This window comes from Chiloscyllium plagiosum, chromosome 5 (genome assembly GCF_004010195.1).
Source record: "Chiloscyllium plagiosum isolate BGI_BamShark_2017 chromosome 5, ASM401019v2, whole genome shotgun sequence".
NCBI lineage: Eukaryota > Metazoa > Chordata > Chondrichthyes > Orectolobiformes > Hemiscylliidae > Chiloscyllium > Chiloscyllium plagiosum.
The window spans coordinates 37162980-37177757 of record NC_057714.1 but is presented as its reverse complement, the minus strand read 5'-3'; the positions used below and the strand labels follow the sequence as shown (position 1 = coordinate 37177757).

General features: G+C 39.1%; 1 protein-coding gene across 13 annotated transcripts in view; it reads left to right on the top strand.

Moving 5' to 3' along the window:
* phf14 (PHD finger protein 14) overlaps nt 1-14778 on the top strand; it is a 290569-nt gene that overhangs the window by 126984 nt on the left and 148807 nt on the right. For all 13 annotated transcript variants that reach the window (XR_006311667.1, XR_006311666.1, XR_006311664.1 and 10 more), the window contains exons 15-16: nt 7733-7789; nt 7878-8002. Coding sequence is in view for 8 of the 13 variants with exons in the window: in XM_043689855.1 (XP_043545790.1) it covers nt 7733-7789; nt 7878-8002 (182 nt within the window). In the remaining 5 variants the exon portion in view is untranslated. The remainder of the gene's footprint in view (nt 1-7732; nt 7790-7877; nt 8003-14778) is intronic.

The window sequence follows — 14778 nt, the reverse complement described above, 5'->3', positions numbered from 1 at the left end:
CGGATTAACGAGTTCAACATGCGGCGTGACATCGAACAATTCTTCCGCCGCCTTCGCCTCCGTGCCTACTTCTTCAACCAAGACTCTCGCCCACCCTCTGACGACCCCTTCTCCCGCCTCCAACACACCCCATCCACCTGGACATCCCGTGTTGGCCTCTTACCTGCCCTCGATCTCTTCATAGCCAACTGCCGCCGCGACATTAACCGCCTCAACCGCTCCACCCCTCTCACCCACTCCAACTCTCACCCTCGGAACGTGCAGCCCTCCACTCCCTCCGTTCCAACCCCAACCTCACTATCAAACCGGCAGACAAGGGAGGCGCGGTAGTAGTTTGGCGCACCGACCTTTACACCGCTGAGGCTAAACGCCTGCTCGCGGACACCTCCTCCTACTGCCCCCTTGACCATGACCCCACCTCCCACCACCAAACCATCATCTCCCAGACCATCCATAACCTCATCACCTCCGGGGATCTCCCATCCACCGCCTTCAAAAAAAAATTTTTTTAAATTCCTGAAGAAGGGCTTATGCCCGAAACGTCGATTCTCCTGTTCCTTGGATGCTGCCGGACCTGCTGCGCTTTTCCAGCAACACATTTTCAGCTTATGTCGTTGTTACCCAAGTTGATTATGACAATTGCTCCCTTCCCGTTCTATGACAAGTTCCTCTCCAGCCTTGAGCTGGTGTGCTGAACTGAGCAGTCAGCACAGCTGGAAGGACTTGCACTGTTTGTCATAGAGTATATTGTCAATCATCCTCATTATACTGTTCTCTCTTGCCACTACTATATTTTCCTTGCTCTTCCCCCTTGAATGACTCCCTGTTCCATGGTGCCATTGGCTAGTTAGCTTATCCACTCTGTAGGCCTCATTCTCATCGAAATGAATTGCAAAGGCTGAAGATTCTGCCCCCTGGTTCTCCTTGCTTACCTCACTTCCAGGCCTACTGTCCTGTCCTTGAGTATTGATCAAATCAGATAATCCACCCTTCAGAGTTGATGGCCTTCTGGAATCCAGACAATTTCCCCCTTCCACATACATCACAGTCTCTGTAGTTCAGCCTTCAGTTCAAAAACTCTGAGCCGAAATTCAAACATTCAGCACAGGCTTGTTGTTCTTATGCAATTGTGACATATCACCTGTCCCTCCATCCTTAATGTATTCTAAGGACCTATTTAATTAATTTATTCTATTTTTTACTTCGTTATGATAAATGCATAGTGAATTTTATCACCAGTTATAATGCTATTGTTAAACCTAAGGAATAGGATAGACCTTGAGTCAATTACCAGAACCTCACCAAATAACTCAGTCTTTCTTCCTGTGGTAAAGTAGGAATCCATTTTTTGAGACTGAAAACGTTTAAGCTATGCAAAAGCAATAACACCTCTTTCCTGTCTTTTTGTAACTTCCTTCTTCTTGTCATTCATTCACCCTGTTGTAAGTCATTCTAATTTGGCTAGTTTGATAGTTATTTTAATCAGCCTGTTCGGGCATTTCTGATGCACAACCGGGCATCTGGGACTTGATCTTGGATCTTTTAGGCCAATAGATAAGGCACTATCATTGTGTCACAAGCCCTTTTGGCTGAGTTTTGTAGATATTTTCCAATTGCCATGTTCAGCGATGTCATTACATACTTCTGGAGTAGAGTTTTCATAGAATGAAAGAAGTTACAGTACACAAGGAGATCTTACACACAGGAGGCCAAGCAGCCCCATGTGTCCATTTGCTCGAAGTCCTTCTTTTATTTCTTTGCCTTTTTAGATATTGTTTCGCTTTTATCTCAGCAGACTATTTCAGTGATATAACCTACTCGTCATTTTACAAGCCATGTTTCTCTCTTCTCCTTTGTATTTTTGGTGAGACCTTTAGACCTTCATCCCTATGCCCTTTATTTCCTTTGGAATGGTAACAGTCTTTTACTTAATCCACAATAGATATTATCTCATTACTGATTGGTCCTTTTTTTAAAAGCACTGCTTCCACTATCATGCTTGTATTTCCAGCTCTGTAGGAGTTGCTAGATTGAATGTCCATATATTGTCTGACCTGAGATGTCACCTCTTTTATACTGATCAAACCTTAAGTTATCTTGGAACAGTGACTTGAAAGAAATTCTGGGAATTGCACATTAAAGATTTAGCAGTCACCTCAGCTGTGTTCAGTTTGTTCACATCAGTTCATCTTTTACTTGTAAATTCTGTATCTAAGGTCTCCCTCTCTCACTAACGCTTGAAGAAGGAGCGACGCTTCTAACGCTTGTGTTTTCAAATAAACCTGTTGGACTATAAACTGGTGTCATGTGATTTTTAACCTTGTCCAACCCAGTCCAACACTGGCACCTCCGCATTATATATTTCTGCAGTAACCCCTTCTTCATATCTTCACATTTCTATATTCCTTACTTTCTCTGAGATTTGAAGCATGAAGATTTTTCATGTAGCTCTAAGCAATGCATTGGGAAATCGTCCCTTATCCCAGAAGACTCCTGAACAATTCAGGAGGATTGGTAATCCCACTTTAAACGGAGTTATTATTTCGGAATAGCTGTTCTGTAGTTGCCATTACAAATTGGGGCTTCCCGTGTCTGCACTCGATGCCATTACCTGGTCTGATATCAAGTTTTCAATGAGTATTTTGTTCCAATAATGATGACATGCAACTATGACAATGTGATTTATGGAAGCATTAGCACTGGATCATCTTCATATATAGAAATGTTATCTACGGAATGTAAAATCCTCCAATGGATCAGACATTAAACCCAGATCATGCTGGTTAAGGTCATCTTAGCTGTATTTTAAGTGGAGCAGAGAGGTTTTCTTAGCGTCCTTGCCAAGGTTCTTCCTTTACCCAACAATATTAAATACCATCTTTTCTGGGTGTACATTTGCTCTTGTGGGGTTTACTTGCACAACAAAACAATCATTGTATTACTTCAGAAATAGTTGAAGTACTCTAGGATAGCCCAAAGATATGATGAGATACTGTAAAACAGGTTCTTTATTTTTTGTTACTAATTTAGTGTTTTTGCATTCCTGCAAATTAAAAATATAAATACTGGAGTTACAATAGCTTGGATATCTGTGCCACAAGTCGGGAATGTGATGTAATATTTTGCACTTGCCTGGATGAGTTTATTCCCAACAATGCTCAAGAAGCTTGACACTGTCTAGGACAAAAGAGTACAGTGATCATTGACCACCTTCAATATTCACTCCCTTCCCCATTGTGTTTGGCCAGCAGTTTGTACTACCTACAGGATGTACACTTAAATTCCAGCAACAGCATCCCCAAAACCTGCAATCGCTACCACCTAGTAAGATAAGGAGAGCAGATGCACTACCATCTGCAGTTGTCCTTTCAAGCCACATGCATCCTAACTTAGAACTGTATTGCCCTTCTTTCTTGTTGCTGGGCGAAAATCCTGAATTCCCTTCTAAGTAGCACTGTAGGTTTCCCTGTACCCCAAGGACTGCACTAGGCACTTAGGAGTAGGCAATGAATGTTGGCCTAGCTCGTGGTGCCCAAATACCATTAAAACATTTTTAAAAGTAGATGTTCTGCTGATAATAAAACATAATTCCATTTGGAGCAGATATTAATGCAATATGAACTAAACTATGTGACACTGGCTTAGTAACAAAACAGTGTGCATGTAAGTGAACTGTTATAGGAACACAAAATAATATTTTCTGCACGTTTTCCTTTTCCCAGGTGCATTCTGTTCATAAATCTGCTATTGTGTTGCTCAAAAGCCAAAAATAAATGTCTTCCTTCATTTTCTGCTTATCTTATTCTGGTGTTCAGTTAGCTTAGTTAACTGGATGGCTGATTTGCAATGCAGAGTGAAGCCAACAGCATTAGTTCAAATCCCAAATTGGCTGAGATTACCAGGAAAAATGCTCCTCCTTAACTCTCCTCCCTTTTCCTGAGGCAAGGAGACCTCAGGTTAAATAACCACCAATCATCTCTTTCATGAGAGAGCAGCCCCATCGTTGATAGGACTGGAGCAATTTTACCTTTATTTCTTATTTCAAAATTCTTTGTTTCCAAGTTTTCTTTGCTCTTCCTGTATTAACAAATATATATCTGGCTATCTGCTTCCCCTTGTCTATGGTTTTAGTTGTTAATCCTATTATTCTGTCTGATTTTCCCTCACTACATTTCCTTGCCATTGAGTCAAGTGGGGAGAAATCAGAAATGGTGAGGCCTTCCTCCGGTTGAGAAACTGCATCCATTTAGTAGTTAGAAGTGGCAAACCAGGAATGGCCAAGCAGGATGTGGTGCAGAGTTTGGTGCAAACTCATCAGATGGTAATGGAGTTGATGAACAGTCAGGTATAGATTCCTAAGAAGAAACTGGATAGCTTTCAGGTTAGAAAGTAGTTGTGTTTTCCCCATATGGATGTAAAGTGCAGCCCAATACTGATATTGTTGTAAAGTTTAAAGCAGTATGTTTTTAAAGTATCATTGCAGGGTTTCATTATTGCCACACAGCTACATGTGTTCCTAAAACACCCTATATTTAAAACTGGCTCAAAGGTTTTTTTTTACATGAAGGAAAGTAAATCATTAACAATGGACATGAACCATAAAGGGAAAAATGCAGAGTTAAGATGGATTGATAAAGGCTTGGGAAGAGGCCTTTGAAAGCAGGAAAATGCGAATGGAACTTAGCAAATTAGTAAGAGGGAGGAAGCAATACAGAGACAATTAAGCTTGAATTTCCAGCGGACACAAGTGTACTGGATGAATGAGTGGTTATCAGCGAGACTATATTTTCAGGGACAAGGCACAACTTTTAGTTTGAAGAGTAGAAAATGTAATATATGATAAATCGAGGGCCGAAGGGCCTGTACTGCGCTGTATTCTTCTATAAATGCATATTTTATGGCAGTTAGGGTGGTTTAACATCAATCTTGGAGTGAAGATGGGATGGGAAGATTAGGTTACTTCATGAATAATTCAGTTTTCTCTGAAGTAGATGCCAACATCTTGATGGAGCCAACATGAAAGATGCTTCGATGATGGCCAGGTTAAAAACAAAAGCTTTATTGTTAGTGGCTAAATTCTACACTTCTTTTTCACAAGTTTGTGTGGTAACATTCCAAAAATTATAACAATATAGATCTTCAGTTTGTGTTCTTGTGTGGAGAGTGAGTCAATCTCTAGAAAGCTAGTGTCTTCTGAGATGTCAAATGCCAGAGCTTGGAACAAGGCTCTGTGTGTGGGAAACATCACTGAGTGTAACCTGGAGGTTATTTATATCTGAATTCAGAAGGTCTTTCTAGCATATGCATAGGTAATTGACTTACCCTGATAGACATCATATATGTAGTGACATTGTCTATTTCCAGGTGTTAAAGGCGATACTTGAAATTGTGTGAAAAATCTTAATACTTCACCCAGGATGATTTTATCAATTGCATCTTGTAGATTGTTTTGAATTGCAAGTTAGGATATATTCATTGCTTCAAGGAAGCACACCAACACCTCTACTTCCTCAGAAGGCTAAAGAAATTCAGCATGTCCACAATGACTCTTACATTTATAGGTGCACCAGAGAAAGCATCCTGTCTGGATGCATCACAGCTTGGTATGGTAGTTACTCCGCCCAAAACCGCAAGGAATTAGAGAGTTATGAACAGGGTCCAGTCTATCTCACAAACCAGCCTTCCATCCATTGATAAGATTAGTGGTGCTGGAAAAGCACAGCAGGTCAGGCAGCATCCGAGGATTGGGGAAATCGATGTTTCGGGCAAAAGCCCTTCATCCCATTGACTCTGTCTATGCTTGCCACTGCCTTAGGAGAGCAACCAACATAATCAAAGACCCCTTCCACCCTGTTTATACTCACTTCCACCCTATTCCATTGGGCAGAAGATACAAATGTTTGAAAACATGTACCAACAGATTCAAGAACAGCTTCTTCCCTGCTGTTAAAAGACTTATGAAGGCTCTTATATATTAAAGTTAATCTTTCTCTGCACCTTCTCTATAGCTATAATTCTGCATTCTGTTCAATTACCCTGATGTATTTATGTATGTAAGGTATGATTTATCGATATTGAAAAATATTGTTTTGTGTACTATCTCAGTACATGTGACAATAATAAATCAAATAAATTATAATTACGCTTTCAAAGTGAACAGCTGACAGGCAAGTCTGGAGTATTGACAGTGAGAGGAGTGGAACAAATCTAATCTCTCTGGTTTATTTGTCTGTGGAACTTTCACAAAATAAATTGAACAACTATATTGCGGAGAACAGTTACTGAGAATAGATACAGTTTCAATTGCTGTTTTAATGACATTTACAATACAGAATTAATTAGTGGGAAGTGATTCCTATGCTGCTTAGCAGGTTCTGTATTCAATTTTAAAGATCAAAGGAAAAATGCAAGAAACTAAGATCTCCAAACATTTTGAGCTGTTAGCATTGGACCAGATACAATTATTGCTTGCATAAATATATCCTGTATATCAGTCTTTCATTGCATTTTGCAATTGTTGAGCATCATATTAAAACATTTAAAAATCTGAAATAATACTTGTGCTGAGGGGGAAATGGATTAATAGGATATGATTGATTTTCTTTGAATTACAATGTTTCAGTGTTTAGCTGGATTATTTATGAGGCATTGCATTCTGATAATGAGCTGGTAGTAATTGCAGGCAACAACATTAAACTTTGAAACCATGCAATTCGGTCTCTTTGAGAAACTATGTTTTGGCCAACTTATAAGGTCATATAGTAAGATATAGTTTAACTTTGACTCAGTTAATACTGTTATGCTTTAATGTAGTTAATAAAATAATGTTAACATATTAGTCTAATGTTGCGAGCTTTAACTTAGAAGTACTTGCCAGACTTTCTGTTCTGTGGCTTGTCAAGACTTTTTCCTCATACTTTTGCTGTCATTCTCGGTCCCGGGCCTGCCTTCTGTTCCTGCCAATCCCATCCGTACAAAAATGGCTCCTGTTTCCACCCTCTGTACTTACCTTTAAAGTCTGCAATGTCTGTCTCTGTCCTGGCTGCTATCCTGGATTTACACGGGAGTCTTGGACTCTATCTAGTGGCAGAGGTTGGTTGATGCAGGTGATCTTCCTGCACAACTAGCTTTTTTAGTTGATAGAACTTGGCCAATTTAAACTTAAGGACGGAATAATTTTAATACGTCCTGCGTTGTTAGAACTGATATTGTACCTCTACAATGTTTTAGATTTAATTTATTTTGAAAGTTATTTTTATGAATATATGTATTCAGGAATGCACACAATTTGAACTTAATATTTTTGTTGTTTTCTACTGAGAAAGATCCTGAACTACCTAACTGTGCAGTTTATTCTATGATTACTGGTTTATTTTGTTTTAAAGTTATTTTAGCTGAGAATACATGGTCTTGCACATGTATGGTACAGTATCTCAATTGCTTTTAGCAACCAAATATAGTGTCTGCGGAAACTGGACCCTGGGCTTTAGTAATGATTCCTTTGGAAATGGAAGCTCTATTTAAATTTTTCATTGAGTCATGATTTTCAGGAACGCGACCACAAATTCTCAAGTGAGAATTTACTGTACAAAATAAAAACCTTTCTGAGGAAGGGTCACCGGATCAAAAATGTTAACTCTGATTTCTCTTTCCAGATGCTGCCAGACCTGCTCAGCTTTACCAGCAATATTAGTTTTTGTTTCTGAATCACTCTATCTATTTCCTTTCACAGAGGAGTAGAGGTCAGAAACGAAAAAGGGGAACCAGCTCAGATGGAGAAAAAACTGAGGTATGTTTACTCTGAGAAACACAATATTTTTATGGAATACACAAAATATCTTTTACAACTGGTGTTTCACCTTGGTATTGTTTCATAGGAACCAATTCCTCCTCGAGCCAGAAGACGACGGCAGACCTCACTACTGAAAAGACCAAAATCAGAAGATTTGAGAACAGAATGTGCTACGTGCAAAAGCCCTGGAGATAACGAAAATTTAGTCAGGTAGCTGTTTTATTAACTTTGTTACTGCTGGCTAAAGTTGTAGTTTCATTAGTACTTTATTATAGCCATAGATGAAGTACATTTATATATAGCAAAAATTACAATCTGTGCTGAAACATTACTTTACACGACTGGATTGATTTTGTTTATAGAGCTGCCATAAACTATGGATTTTGAATGTAATTAGCTCGGGATTTTTTTTTGCTCCTATAGGAGGATTACATCTTCCTTGTCAGGTTGGTTGTCAATGTAGAGTAACATCAGGTTACAAAGATAAACAAACAATAATCCATTGCTCTACTCAGACTTTTCATTAAGTAAAGCCCATTCAGAGTAGCAAATAATCAATGGCCCAGTTTGCTCCTGACATCTTGTCACACCAATCAGTAATTTGAGGCATCGCGTTTCTGCTTTTTATTTCACTACTCCCCCATGTAAAGTACTAGATGAGCTTGATAAGAGAAATCAAACAAAAATATTTACAGCATGCTATAAAATACTGTTTGAGGACTTACATAAAAAGAAAAAAAAGAAGAAACTCTGAAGATCTGGCAGCATCTTGTGCCTGATTTTATAAAGGAAGCGCAAGAAGACACCGGGGAGTTTGCACATTCTCCCCATGTCTGCTCCGGTTTCCTCCCACAGTCCAAAAATGTGCAGGTTACATGAATTGGCCATGCTAAATTGCTTGTAGTGTTAGGTGAAGGGGTAAATGTAGGGAAATGGGTCTGGGTGGGTTGTTCTTCAGAGGGTCGGTGTGGACTTGTTGGGCCGAAGGGCCTGTTTCCACACTGTAAGTAATCTAGTCTAATATTTAAGATCTAAGGATTTAATGAGTGTGTGGAACTGAAGAAGTTGGTGTTAGTGAAAAAAAATAGTAATGGTCAAATTAATAGGACAGAAAGTTGACAAATTCACAGTAGCTGATGGCCTTCACCCAAGAATGTTGAAACAGATGGCCACAGATATTGTTGATGAATTGGTAATAAGTCTTTCAAAATTCTATTAATTCTGCCATGGTGCCTGCAAACTGGAAAGTAACCCTATGCTTTAAGAAAGGACAGAGAGAAAAAGCAAGAACCTTGCAACTTGTTGACCTCATTTCAATAGCCAGGAAAGCATTATAATTTAGAATAAAGGAAGAGACTGCTGATGTTTAGTAAATAATTTTCTGATCAGATGTAGTCAAGCTGAACTTATGGAGGGGTAATCAAACCTATGAGCTTTTTTTGGTATGTTGCCACCGCTGATAATAAGACTATATTTGGATTTTTAGAAGGCTTTTGATAAAATCGCATGCAGGATGTTAGTAAACACATGCCTTGGGAGTAGTATACTGGCATGGGTTGAAGATTGGTCAACAGACAGAAAGCAGAGAATAGGAATAAATAGGTCACACTCTGGTGGCAGTCTGTAATCACCCCAGCTTCAAACAAAGAAGTTCTGAAGAAGGGTCACCGGACCTGAAACATCAACTCTGATTTCTCTGCACAGATGCTGTCAGAACTGCTGAGTTTTCCCAGCAATTTCTGTTTTTGCAATCAGTGTGGTACTGCTGATGCTTGGACTCTTAAATGTTCGTAATCTATCGTGCAAATCGTGGGAATGTCAGTCATGAAAATACAAAGTATTTTTGAGGGAATATAAACAGATTGTGTGAATGGTCAAGAGCATGGCAGGTGGAATAGAATTTTTAAACATCAATTAGTGAGATGTGGACATCACTAGCTATTCTAACATGTATTGTCCATCCTTCATGGTCTTGGAGATGGTGATCGTGAGCTGCCTTCTTGAACTGCTGCAGTCCTTGAGAGATAGGTACATTGAGAACTGTTAAGGAGGGATTTCCAGGATTTTGACTCAGCCACTATAAACCAGGCAATAAATTTCAAAGTCAGGATGTGATTTGAAGAGGAGCTTTCGTGTGATCATGTTCTCATACATACTTTCAGGTGTTAGAGGTCATAGATTTGGAAGGTGCTGTTGGTGTAGCCTTGGTGAGTTACTGCAGTGCTACTTGTTAATGGCAAATGTCACTGTCATTAAGCATCGGTGGTAAAGGGAGCAAATGTTGGAGGTTGGTGGATGGAGTGCAGATCAACCAGTCTGTTTGTTTCCTGGATTGTGTCAAACCACTTGAATGTTTTTGGTGCTGCCTTCACCCAGGCAAGTGGAGAGCATTTCACCACACTCCTGACCTGCACCTTTTTGATTAGGAACAGGCATTGGGATGATCGAAGATGAGGTAGTAGCTGAATTCCTGACCTCTGGTCTGCTGTTGTAGCCATTGTATTTTTATGGCAAGTCTGGTTCATTTTCTCTGGATGTTGATAATGGTGGAGGAGGGTTCCACATTGTTTGTGGTATGGAATATCAAAGGATGACTGTTAGATTCTCTCATTTTTGAGGTGGTCATTGCCTGACATTTGTGTGGCAAGAATATGACTTGCAATTTATAAGCCCAAGCTTGGATATTGTCCTGATCTTGCTGCATATTGATGTGTAGCAGTATATAAAGAATTACAAATTGTGCTGAACATTGTGCAATCATGAACAGACATTCTGATGTTATGAGATAAGAAATGTTGGGATTAAGCAGCCGAGTATGTTAAGGCCTAAGATGCTACCTTGGAAATCCCTCCAGTGATACCCTGGGGCTGAGATGATTGCCCTGCACCCATCTTCCTTGTTCTCGATTTGACTCCAACCAATAAAGAGTTTCTCTAAATTCTCATTAACATTAGTTTTGATAAGGCTCCTTTATACTATACTCAGTTAAATAGTAACTTGATTTCAAGGACAGTTGCTTGCACCTTATCTCTGGAGTTCAAGTTTTTCCTCCATTTTTGGACAAAAGCTGTAATGTGGTCAGGAGCTGAGTAACCCAAACTAAGCATCAGTTAACAGGTAATTGCATTGCAATAGCTCCTTGATAACACTGTTAATAAGTCTTTGTAACATTTTTCTAGTGATTGAGAGTAGTTTTATTGGGAAGTAATTGACTGAGCTAGATTTGTCCAACCTTTTACGCACAGGACTAATTAAGAAATTTTCCAACTGTCTGGTTAATGCCAGTCGTAGCCTTTGCCGTTCCAGCAAGCTTTAGTACTAGAGCACTCGTCATCAGTACTATTGTCAGGATGTTGTCAGTGCCCATAGCCTTTGCAGTATCCAGTGCTTTCAACTTCTTGATGTCATGTGAGGTGATTCAAATTATTTGAAGATTGACATTGATGATGGGGGGATTCTCAAGAAGATGGAGTGTGTGGACTGTTTTTGGTGGTATTCAGCAGGAGATTTCTTTACTCATGTTTTACCTGATGCCATGAGATTTCATGATGTCTGGAGTTGACATTGAGGCTTCCTTGGGCAACTCATTCCCAGCTGTACTGCAACACTATTTCACAACCTCTTGGACTGTGTTTGTCTGCTGTTGTTTATTGTGCATAGGTCGACGCTAGGCAGTCTGTCCGGTTTCAATGCTTTCTTTTGACTTTGTTACCATTTAATACAACTGAGTGATTCACTAGGCCATTTCAGGGAGTTGAAAGTCAATCACACTGCTGTTGATCAGGTATCGCATGTAGACCAGACCAGGTGAGGATGGTAGGTTTTCATTCCTAAAGAACTTTAGTGAACCAGATGGGTTTTTATGACCATCAACATTGCATATACAATCATCGTTGGTCTAACTTTATAATTCCAGGTTTTAATGTATTCAAATTTCACCATGTGTTATGATGAGATTCATCCCACATCCCAGAACATTAGCCTAGTTACATTATCACAATACCATTGCCTCCCCAAATGTAATGTGGAGAAGTGCGAGAAATGAAGATGCAAAATATTTCACAAGAACATTTCTTATTTATGAAAAGTTGTATTAATAACCAAAGGGACATAGGTGTCCTTGTTCAAAAGTGATTGAAGCTGCTTTGCAGGCACATTGAGTAATTCAGAAGGTTAAGCAATATGTTGACCTTTATCACAAGAGGATTCAAGCACAGGAGCAAAATAGTCTCGCTTCTGGTGAGAACAAACTTGCAGTATTAAGTACACTTTGATCTCTTTCCCAAAGGGAGGATATGCTTCCCATAGAAAGGATGCAGTAGGGGTTCGCCAGTCTGATTCCTGGGATTGTGGGAACTCTCCAGTGAGGGTGGAGTGAGGGAACTGGGCCTGGACTTTCTGGAGTTTACAAGAATGTGAGGTGATCAAGAAAATGGCAAAATTCTTAAAGGGATAGATGTTTTTGCTGACTGTGGGGTGTAGAATCAATGGGCGCAGTCTCAGGTTTAAAAGTAAGCCATTCAGCAGTAAGATGAAGAATGTCCTCACTTAGACGGTGGATCCGTTCACTTGCCCTCCTCAGAGGGTTGTGTCATCTCTGACATTTAGTAAGTCGAAGATCAGGATTGATAGATTTCTAATTACAAGTGATATCTAGGGATGTGAAGATAGTGTCGGAGTATGGCATTGCGTTTGATTACCTAGAATGGCAGAACAGGCATGAGGGGCAAATTTGCCTCATCCTTCTATTTTCCTTTAAACCTTCACAATATGGATGCTTTTGCTCCTTGTTTGGGTTGACAGCAGATATCCAACCTCCTTCTGCAGCTTCCAAACTAACCATAGTGACTGCTTTCTGAAGACCACTGTAGATGTCATGTTCTACTTATTAACTAAACAAATCTTCTAGCTGTCTTTTCCATCATCAAATCAAAACTTGAGTTTGAGTATGAAGAATGATGATTTTTTTTCTCTGCTTCAGGTTTGCTCTTGTTGGCTCTCTCAATCCAGTGAGTCATTTTGTACAACCAAAGCTGAAATGCAACTTGCTGCTTTCTGAGCAAACATTTAAACAATTTAAACAAAATTACCTACTGTTCCCACAGCCCATCTTTGTGACAGCATAGTGTCCTTTGGGATGGTTTCAAAGAGAAAGTCAAACAAATTATTTTTCCTCTACCATTACTATTTGGTTTGTAGAAGTATATGAATGTTTCCTATCCTAATCGAGATTTACAACCCTCTTTTTCCAGAATTGCTAATGTTTAGCTTATTCTAAGAAGATAATGACATAAACGCCATGAATTTACCAAGAGATCCAGAAATAGGTCATCCCTTGTGTGTATATGCTGACCTTGAAGGTAAACCAAGGTTAGCTTTTAATTTTAATTAACTCCCAGACTTGTTTGAATTACATTCACTGTAGGGCGACCCATCAGCCTGTCAATGCTGTATTTACTGTTAAAACTTTGTTCACTAAAACCAAATAATATTCTAAAATATATGAATTATGCAATAGATATTAGGTATCTGCAACTGAGGACTCCTGTATTATTTTTTTAATATTGAATTGGCACTGACTAGATTGCAGTTATTTTGTATTTTTTGTTATCATGTCTAGGCAAAGCAAATAAAGTCCTACTCAATATATTCAGGCAAACTGCAGCACAGTACATATAACAAGAAATATTATTCTTTTTTAAATCTGAAACAAATTACTTTGTTACTTTATATGTTTATTCTCCAACAACACGATCATTCTTTTATCACGAATGTTACATATCTAAGTGATCATAATTTCAGAATTGCAAATCAAAAATGGGATTTCTAACTTGTTTGAATGAAGAATCCTCATGCAGTTTATAATCGGCCATCTTTTACAGTACTTGGTCTTTGATTCTGGCTTTACTCTTAAAACAAGTCTAGAATGGGTCATGAATCTATTACATCAGGAGCATTCTTGGTTCTGTGCCTAAAGAACAGTCACATCAAATCCGAGTTGAAATTGCTGCCTTTTGTATTTAACATTAAACTAGTCTACTATCATGGATATAAAAGGTCTGATTAACCATTCAAAGAAAAGCAGGGGAGTGCATTTGGTGTCCTAGCCAATATGTAACTCAAAAGTAATGTTATTAAAAGAAATCTTCTGGTCATTTATCTGATTGCTTTTGAAGGATCTTGCTGAATTCACATTGATCACTGTTTCAAGATATTACAGTAGTGATTGCGCTTGAAGCTACTTCATTGGTTGTAAAGTGCTTTGAGACAACCAGAGGTTTTGACAGGTGCAAAATATGCACTCACTTTATTTTCGACCTTTCAAATAACAAATACTTATAATTACCTGGCAAGATAATATGACAGATGCTGCTTATCTTTAAAAACTGGTGTCCTGAAATAGAAACAGAGACAATAGGAGCAGGAGTGGGTCATTTGGCACTCCAGCCTGTGCAATCGTTCAGTCTGACTGTGGTTGATCATCCAACTCAGTACCCAGTTCCCTTTTTATTCCAATACTATTTGATCTCTTTAGCCCTAAGACCTATAACTTAATCCTTCTTGAAAATATTTAATGTTTTGGGCTCAGCCACTTTTTATGGCAGAGAATTTCAAAGTTCGTCATCCTCTGCGTGAAGAAAATTGGAAACATCCATCCTATGTTTACCCTGTCAAGTCCTGTTAGAATTTGATAGGTTTCTGAAAGATTTTTCCCCCAGTTCTTCAGTGAATATAATCCTAACCCTTATAGTCCCTCTGGATATGTCAGTCTTCGCATTCCAGGAATCAGTCTGATAAGTCTTTGGTGCACTTTTCCAACGCATCCTCTGAAAAGGAGATCAAAACCGGTATTCCAGGTATGGTCTCAGCAAGGTCTTGTACAATTGCTGCAAGACATCCTGTTCCTGTACTCTAATCCTCTCATTACGAAGGCCAACATACTATCTTCCTCCCTCATCACCTAATGCATTGGTATGTTTTCAGTA